This window comes from Humulus lupulus, chromosome 3, assembly GCF_963169125.1.
Source record: "Humulus lupulus chromosome 3, drHumLupu1.1, whole genome shotgun sequence".
In the NCBI taxonomy this organism is placed as follows: Eukaryota; Viridiplantae; Streptophyta; class Magnoliopsida; order Rosales; family Cannabaceae; genus Humulus; species Humulus lupulus.
In genome coordinates this window covers 24,088,317-24,097,668 of record NC_084795.1, presented here as the reverse complement: position 1 = coordinate 24,097,668, position 9,352 = coordinate 24,088,317, and the positions used below count along the sequence as shown (strand labels likewise).

At 35.7% G+C, this 9,352-nt stretch overlaps 1 protein-coding gene across 1 annotated transcript; it reads right to left on the bottom strand.

Annotated features, from left to right (window-relative positions):
- Positions 1-2,380: 2,380 nt before the first annotated feature.
- LOC133823796 (uncharacterized) lies at positions 2,381-3,639 on the bottom strand. Its single transcript, XM_062256646.1, has 3 exons — positions 3,612-3,639; positions 3,016-3,524; positions 2,381-2,839 (listed from the first exon to the last, which is right to left on the bottom strand). Exons 1-3 carry the CDS (start codon positions 3,637-3,639, stop codon positions 2,381-2,383), a joined length of 996 nt encoding a protein of 331 aa, XP_062112630.1.
- Positions 3,640-9,352: the final 5,713 nt, after the last annotated feature.

The following is a 9,352-nucleotide window of genomic DNA, read 5'->3' as shown; positions in this document are numbered from 1 at the left end:
TGGATCTTCTGAAGTTGGAGTGAAACAAAAAAGAAAGAGGACGATATTGGATAATATTTGTCCCTTTTCCAATGAACTTGGTGATAATCACACTAAAGAACAACTGTCTGAGTTTGATTCCTGGATTAATCGTGATTTGAAGAAAAGGAACAAGTATGTACAACCATTATTTGTTTTAAAGTTTGTTATATGTGTAATATGTATGATTAATTTGTTAACCTTTTTTTTTTTTTTAATGTATTGTTCAGGTTCAAAAAATATGATGATAATTCTGTGGACCCACCAATTAACTTCACTTTTGTTCATATTTCTGAGAAGACTTGGTTTCATAGCCTTTATTCCTCTGGGCAATTCGTTGATTCATCAGTGAGATTCTCCATTTTTAATTTATCTGGTTTTTCATGTTGGAGTATTTTTTTCTTTTTTTTATAAGGTAATAAGTCTAGTGATCTATTTATGCTATATATTATGATGTTATTGGGTAACCAGTTCCCTTACTGTTTGCTTTGTTGTAGTTCATTGGGTAACTGGTTACCCAAACATTGTAACTGGTTTTGTGTTGATGATGGTCACCAGTTACCCTTGTGTGACAAAGTTTTCTTGACTGTCATAGTAGATTTGTTTCTACCCATATCATTTTATAATCATGTATTTTTTTATTATGCAGCATATTGATGTGATGATGTATTACTTGAGGAGAAATGTTAGATTGTCTAAAGATTTGAAGAGAAGAGTATCTACGACTGACACTTGTTTTGGGCAAAACATAGTGTTTATGTATGAAGATTTTAAGAAAAAAGGCAGTGGTGCATTTAAAATAGATGAGAGCTGCGTTGCTTTGAAGATAATGAAGGGGGAATCCATGTTTTGTGCAACTCATTGGAATTTGCTTGATGATGTTGTCATGCCTGTTAATGTGAAGGGTCTTATGCATTGGATTTTGTTGCACTTTAATGTACAGCAGAGATCTCTTACGATGTATGATTCAATGTCTAGTGCAAAGCATGAAAATCAGACTTTACCTGTCGTTGAGGCATTTGCTGTTTTGATTCCTCTTCTATTGGAGATGATTGATTTCTATGTTCGTAAAGATATTAATCTTGATGTTAGCCTGTATGACGTGGCAGAGAATGAGGCTTTGAAGTTGAGCATTGCTAAAGGCATTCCTCAACAGACTGATTAGTTAGTTTGTTTATTTGATTTTAGTTTTTTTTTTTTTTTTTGTGTTCTGTTTTGTTTATATGTTCTTAGTTGTTTTTTTTTATTTTTTTCTATTATGCAGTGATTGTGGGGTGTTTTCTACTTATTTTGCTGAGCAAATAATTCTTGGGAAGGAGAATGAGATGCCTAAACATATTGATGTTCGTCTCCTTTGCAAAGACATTGCTGTCAGCTTGTACTATCATGGAAAGAACAAAGAACTTGAGGGATACTTAACTAGCGATGAGTTCACTGAGAAGCTTCTGGAGAGGAGACAGAAAAGAATGAAAATTGTTGCATAGGCTTTTAGTAATATTATATTTCTTTTGCTTTTTTATTTTTGCTACAACTATAATTAAATGATGAATCAATTTATAGTTTAACAGTTAGCTTTTTTAAATTTCTGCTTATGTAAAACATTGGGATTCTTAAGGTCATTTTAGATATACATATTAGTATATCGTTTTGTTAATTCTTTTGCTGTAAGCGTTTGGAAGAATGATTTAGAGGGTAACCAGGTACCCAGGTTGTTTCTTTGCTAACATACCGAGGGTAACTGGTTACTTAATTGTTTTTTTTTTTTGTTTTTTCCCCAGTGGTTTGTTGTTTGTTAATTACAATTATTAATATATATTTTAGATAACACTTTAAAGCAGGTAGCTAGCTTTCTGTTTGTTTTTGTATTTTTTTCCATTGTTTTATGGAATAGTTTGAGGGAAACTAGTCCCCAGTTGGGTTGTTTAACTAATTTTATTGGTGATATTCAAGCAAGAATGATTTTGAGAGTAACCAGGTACTCAGGCTGTTTGTTTCCTAATATACCGAGGGTAACTGGTTACTTAACTGGCTTTTAGATTGTTATAGTGGGGTAATTTATCTTGTATTGAAACTTCAGGGTAACCAGTTACCATATCGTTGTTTTTGTTGTTAATTTTTGGTAACTGGGTACGATCATTTTTTTTTCGTCATGGTTTATTTATAGTGATGGTAGCATTGAAAAATTAGAAGCAAACAAATCCAAGAAATTATTTTGAAAGGATTTTATAAGTTTGCATAATCAATCAATGTGTTTCATTTTGAAACAATCTTATTAAAATACTGAATGATACTTGATGAATATGAAAGTCTCTCTTTCAATGAGTAAAGCTATGAAAGGTTTGTTTTGCTGTAGAATATGAATCTATGTCTTTGGCTTTTTCTGTTTGTTTGGCTTCTCAAATGGAGGATTCCTGCAAGTCTTCCTGTTATGTTCTGGTTGTGCACATTTCCCACAGGTGATTATTACTTTATGTTCCCCTCTTGATCTTATTCGTTTCTTTCTTGGTCTTCCTGCAGGGATTGTTGCATTTGGAGGCAGCACTATTATGTCCAAGTGTTGTGGGAGATTCCATTCATCTTTATGGGGCAAAGGATGAACATTTTCTTGATACAATGCTTTCAACGTTTCTGTTCTGTAGAATTTTGCACAATAATCATACACACTCAAGTTTCTCTTTGCAATGGCAGCTACTGCATGGCCACAAAGTATTTCATCTTCTTGGAACCTATTGCAAGTACCTGTTCTATTATGTATATTTACTGTGAAATTTATCCCCTTTTGATCACGAACTTGGTATTCTATTGTGTTGAAAGGCAAGACCTAAAAATAGTTTGTCATGAAATAGAATCAGATAATAAACATTTTAACTAGACTTAAGATTTAAAGTAACTAGTTATGCTTCTGTGTAAAAAAAAATTTTCCTGTTCTTATGGAAGGTAACTAGTTACCATCTATTGACCGAATAAGGATTTGTAAGAATATGTTTAGTTGCATACCTCATACTTCATTTTTGAAACAATGCCATGTCTCAATTCATTCTCTGTTGCTGTAGAGACTTTTGTGAATGTTCCATTTGCATTATTTGAGTTGTTCCAAACCCACTTTTGAACCAAACTTCTAAGGCATTCAACCAAGATATCAATGGGGAGATTTCTTGCAGCTTTTAGTGTAGTGTTGAGTGATTCTGCGATGTTGGATGTCATCATGGTATATCTTTTTGTTGGCGAGTATGATCTTGCCCAAGTTTCATACTTGGCTTTTTCTAAATAGGGCCTAATGTGTCTATCAATTCTATCAAGGCCTCTCATGTAGTGTTCACATTCTGTCTTTGTGTATGCTTTTGCTGCTGCAATGAATTTCATTTGTAGCTCTTCTCCATGGCTCCCATACTTGCCTTTCAAATTATTGAGTAAGTGAAACATGCAAACTCCATGGAAAGCATTTGGGTACACCATATGTACTGCATTGTCTATGCTCTTATGTCTGTCAGAAACTATAGCCAATCCTGTGGAGTACAAATATTTTAAAATCAAAAAACAAAAATTAAGTATTTTTCAATTTTTTTTTTATTTTGGTGAAGGTAACCAGTTACTTTGTTCAGATTCTAAAAGAAATAGCATGTATTTGTGTATTTTGTTTTGGTAAAATGTTCCTATTTGTTTATAAACAAGAATATATCGTTGTTGGAAAACATTAAAACTTTTTTCGAAATTTTTTTCGCGCCAATTTTTTGCTCTCTCTTCAGCTTGAGCTGGTGCCATGGCAGGGAGACCAAAATTGAAGAAGAAGACGCCGGTGAAGAAGAAAAAAGGACCTTCATCAACAGATCCAATCAAGAAACTAAAATCCATTGATGAAATTCTGGGGGTGGAGGCTCTTAATCTGGACGATGATGATGTCTTCGGTCAAAAGGGGACAGAGTTGGCAATGGAGGATCCTGAGTCTCAAGAAATTACAGATGCTAGGGGAGGACCAGAGGTTGATGTTGGAGAACTGGAATGTCGATCGGTGGTTAAAAAAACCCTTATTGACTGGTTGGGAGTTCTGAAGGGTGACATATCAGGTTCAAAAGGAAAAGCATGGAATACAGGTAACTCTACACCTATTTTGAAGATGGAGACTGATGTTGTCAAAATAGAGGTTAATGACATAAAAGATGAAGTTCAATTCTGGAATTCTTCCATTGTGTGTTATGTTTTGGGGGCCAATCCTCCTCTTTCGGTGATGGAAGGTTTCGTTCGCAGAATTTGGAGAGACAAAGGGATAGATAAAATAGGGCTGTTGGCTCAAGGTATTTTCCTGATTCGATTTCAAAAGGTAGAAGTTAAAGATGGAATTTTGGATGCTGGATACTTCTTTTTTGACAGGAAGCCTATCATTATGAAAAGATGGGATCCAGATGTTAAATTCACCAAGGACACAGTGTTGACAGTCCCAATTTGGGTTCAATTAAGAAACCTGGAACTTAAGTATTGGGGGGAGAGAACTATGGCTAAAATAGTGAGCACAATTGGGAAGATGATTCGTCAGGACAGAGCAACAGGGAACAGAGATAAACTTCAGTTTGCTAGGGTGCTTATTGAAGTGAGTTTAGCTAAAGAATTACCAGCTCAAATCAAATTTGAAGACGAGAAAGGAGAGCTTGTGCATGTGGAAGTTTACTATGAATGGAAACCAGATGCTTGTTCTCAGTGCAGTGGAATTGGCCATGTCAAAAGCGACTGCAGGAAGAGGATAGACAAAGCAGGGATATCTCAAATTTGGCAACCGAAAACTACTAGTCTGTAGCAAACTGATACAACAAGGAAGGTTACTCGAGCACAGGGGCAGATTGAAAGAAAGAAGGACCCAGATGGTTTTTGCCAAGCTAAAGGCTCAAAAATGCAGATACCAAAAGACACAGAAGTGAATGTGAGTAACTCGTTTAAGGCTTTAGATCAGTTTTCTGATGCAAAATTGCATGTGGGAGTAGCTCTTCAAGAGATGAGGTCCAATATTGATGGAGGGGGAGATCCTCCATTAATTAATGGATAGATTGTTTTGCTGGAATGTTAAGGGACTTAACAAAACTAACAAGCAAAATGATGTCATGAGAATGATATCCAATAAACGAATTGGTTTTGTTAGTCTCCTAGAAACAAGGGTTAAGGTTTCTAAAATGGGGGCCTTATACCTTAATATGTTTCAAGGTTGGTGTTTCACTTGCAATTTAGCTAATCATCCTAATGGTCGGATTGTTGTAGCTTGGAATCCGAATAGTTTTATGGTGGATATTCGGGGTAGCTCAAGTCAATGGATGCACTTTCTAGTTCAGATTAAGCATGGAATCCAGTTTGCAGTCACTGTGGTTTATGATTTAAATGATATGAATGACAGAGAAAGGCTTTGGGAGGATATGAAGAACATAGGCAGTATTACTAGTTGTCCTTGGATGATAATGGGGGATTTTAACTCTGTTTTATCTCCTTCAGATCGATTACACTATAGTGGAAATGGATCTGAAATGGTCCCGTTTCAAAGCTGTGTGGAGAAGTGTGGGTTAGTAGATATGAAATTTATTGGGAACTTTTTTACTTGGAATAATAAGCAAGATGATAGTTCTCGTGTGTATGCAAAGCTTGACAGAGTGTTGGTAAATGATCAATGGCTGGAAAAAATTTCTAATGCTGAGGCTATATTCTTTCCTGAAGGGGATTTTGACCATAGTCCTTGTTTGGTGACTTTTTCTTCAGAGTGTGAGATCCGAAAACCCTTCAGATATTTCAATTTTTGGAGTAGTCGTAAAGATTTCTTGAATAAGGTTTCTTTATGTTGGAATGAAGAAATTACAGGAACCCCTATGTTTTGTTTAATTACCAAGTTAAAAAAGCTTAGGGGAGTTTTAACTAAGCTTAATAAGGAGGGAAAGGGGGGTGTCTTTGTTAAAGATGCTGAGACTTTTCAGAAGCTGCTGGAGATTCAAGGAAAAATTAATGAATCCCCTGGTAATACTCAATTGATGAATGAGAAAATTAGTTGTAGAGTTGATTACCATCTTGCGCACCAGAATATGATTAATTTTTTAAAGCAGAAAGCAAAAGTGGATTGGATCAAGCATGGAGATGAAAATACAAAATTGTTTCACAGGAGTATCAGAAATAGAAGGATTCAAAACTCTTTTCATTCTATAAGGGATATGAAGGGTCGTTGGTTTGATACACAGGAAGGAGCGACTCAGGTTTTCAATGATTATTATTCAGAGTTATTTGGTTCTGTTTCAAATGGGAGGAAAGCTGTTTTGGACAGGGTGGTCAAAGCTGGGAAGTTAGTCTCTGAGCATCAGGCAGATTTTCTGTTGAAGCAGTACACCAAAGATGAAGTGAAAGATGCTCTTTTTTCCATTCCTGATGAGAAGGCACCGGGTCCTGATGGGTATAGTAGTGCTTTTTTTAAACACACTTGGCATATTACTGGACAGGATGTTATTAAAGCAGTTCTTTCTTTCCTGCATTCGGGTAAGCTGATTAAGGAACTCAATACAACCAATATAACCCTTATTCCTAAATCTAGATGCCCCAAGAATGTTAGTGATTATAGACCAATTTCTTGTTGCAATGTGGTCTGTAAAATAGCCACCAAACTTATTTGTTCAAGACTTAGAGTGATTTTACCTACAATTATCTCTGATAGTCAAAGTGGTTTCGTTCAAGGCAGAAATATAGCTCATAATATTATGATATGCCAAGACTTAGTGAAGGGTTATGGGAGGAAAAGTACTAGCTCATCTTGTATGATTAAAATAGACCTTCAAAAAGCTTATGACACCTTGGATTGGAATTTTTTGCAAGAAATGATGATAGCTCTTAATTTCCCATCTAAGTTTATCAATTTGATTATGGTCTGTGTTACTACTCCAAGATTCTCTTTCATGATCAATGGGGCTCAAACAGGATGCTTGAAGTCTAGGAGAGGTTTAAGGCAAGGGGATCCATTATCCCTTTTGTTGTTTGTAATCAGTATGGAGTATCTGTCGAGGATAATGGTGGCAGTTGGGAATCATAAGGATTTTAAATATCATCCAAGATGTGATTTTTTGGAGTTAAATCATCTCTGCTTTGCAGATGATTTGCTTCTATTTAGCAAAGGAACCTTTAAAGCTATCCATATTTTACTCAGGGGATTTCAGTTGTTTACAGATGCTTCTGGTTTAAAAGCTAACAAAGCTAAGTCAGCCATATATGGTGTTGGATTGAATGATGGAGATTGGAATAGGATCACTGATATGACTGGGTTTAGTAGAGGTAAGCTTCCTTTCAAATATTTAGGAATGACCATAAGCAATGCTAGAATAACTCCAGCTGATTATGATTGTTTAGTTGAGAAGATGGTTAAAAGAATTAGGAGTTGGAGCTCAAGAAATCTCTCCTTTGCAGGGAGATGTATTCTTATCAATTCTGTCCTGCTTTCTATTAATTTGTAATGGTCTCAATTGATTATTTTGCCCCAAATGGTGATTAGAAGAATCAAGCAAATATGCAGAGCTTTTCTTTGGAAAGGTTCAGAGTATATGGAAGGGCCAGGTCGTGTATCTTGGTCTGAGATTGAGAAGAGTAAAAATGTTGGAGGTCTGGGCTTTTCAAACATTGGTTTGTGGAACCGGTGTGCTATTGGGAAATATTTTTGGGCTATAGCTAAGAAGGAGGATAACCTTTGGGTGAAGTGGGTTCATTCGGTGTATATTAAGGAGGCAGACTGGTGGGGCTATATGGCTCCTACAACTAGTAGTTGGTACTGGAAAAAAGTAGTTAACATAAAGAATGAATTCAAGGAAATTCTGATGCACAATATCCATGTTTGGCCTGCTTGTTCCATTGCTCAGTTATACAAGTTGCAGAAGGATAAGTCAAATGTGAAGTGGCAATATTCTTTCATTTGGGACAGACTTGGAATTCCGAAACACAAATTTGTGACCTGGCTGGTTTTAAAAAAAAGATTACCAACAAAGGATCGTCTTCTCAGATTTGGTTGTGTGAAAGATAACTGTTGTATTATCTATGGAAAGACAGAGGAAACTCATAAACATTTATTTTTTGTTTGTGAGTTTAGTAAGCTTTGTATCTCTGATATCCTGAGATGGTTAGGCTTAGGATCTAATAGATATGAGGTTGATGGCATTATGAACTGGATTAGAAGGAATAGGCAGTCTTCATGTTGTAGGAAGGTGTGCTGTTGTGTGTTAGTGGCTTGTATATATCACATTTGGAAAGCTAGGAATGAAGCTTTGTGGAATCACTGGGTGCCAATGGTTAGCAGTGTTGTTCAAAAGGTTAAAAAAGATGTCTGTAACAGGGTCTGTTATATGAACAAAAAGAAGATGAGTCAAAAAGATTTAGATTGGGTGGGACAGTTATATTTGTAATTAATTGGTGTTTGTAATTTGTTTTGAGCTTAATAAATTTTCTCTGATTTACCAAAAAAAAAAAAGAATATATTGTTGAAGCTATCATACCTTCGGGTTCTCCATAGGTGTCTCACAGTTTGGAGAAGAACCAAAGCCATGAGTTATCATTTTCAGAGTCTGCTATTCCAAAAGCCAACACGAAAATAGGGTACCACCATGTGCATTTTTCAAGAAAGTTCCATCAACAACAATTATAGGCCTCAAGTATCTCCAACTCTTGATTGAGTTAGAGAAAACTATGTATAGGTATTTGAATCTATCTTCCTTGTCTGTGAGTAGGTGTGTTATTGTTCCTGGATTTGCTTGCTTCAACATGTAAAGATATATTGGCAACTTTTGATATGAATCATCGGGGTTCCCTCTTACTAGACGCAAAGCTTTCTCTCTTGATCTCCATGCTTTTGTGTATCCCATAGTTACTCCGAAGTCATCATTCATATCATTCATGATGTCATTTTGAGTGTAATTTCTTTTGATTGACTTGTACTTATTCTTTATTAATTCCCCAACTACGATGCTTTTTGCTTGCCTATGGTCTTCCAAAACAATTTCAACAGAGCAAGTGTGATTTGGATTGCATTTCCGTACCTTGAATAAATCTTGATTTCTGTACTTAGATGCTCTCACCAACCATTTGCATGTTTCATCTGCGCAAGTAACTAGGTACTCTCTAGGTTCTGATCTTTTTGTTTTGAACTGGAAGTTATGCAGCATTGCATAGTGGCTAAGAGCTGATTTGACTGTGTTCTTATCCTTGTAAATTTTCCCATGCTCTATTGTGTTCACTCTGTAATCAGATATTACTAGTTGGATTTCATCCAACTTCTTTTTTCTTCTTGTATAGTCCTCAATTATGAAATCAGCTACTTCTTCAGCAAAATGAGGCATGTATG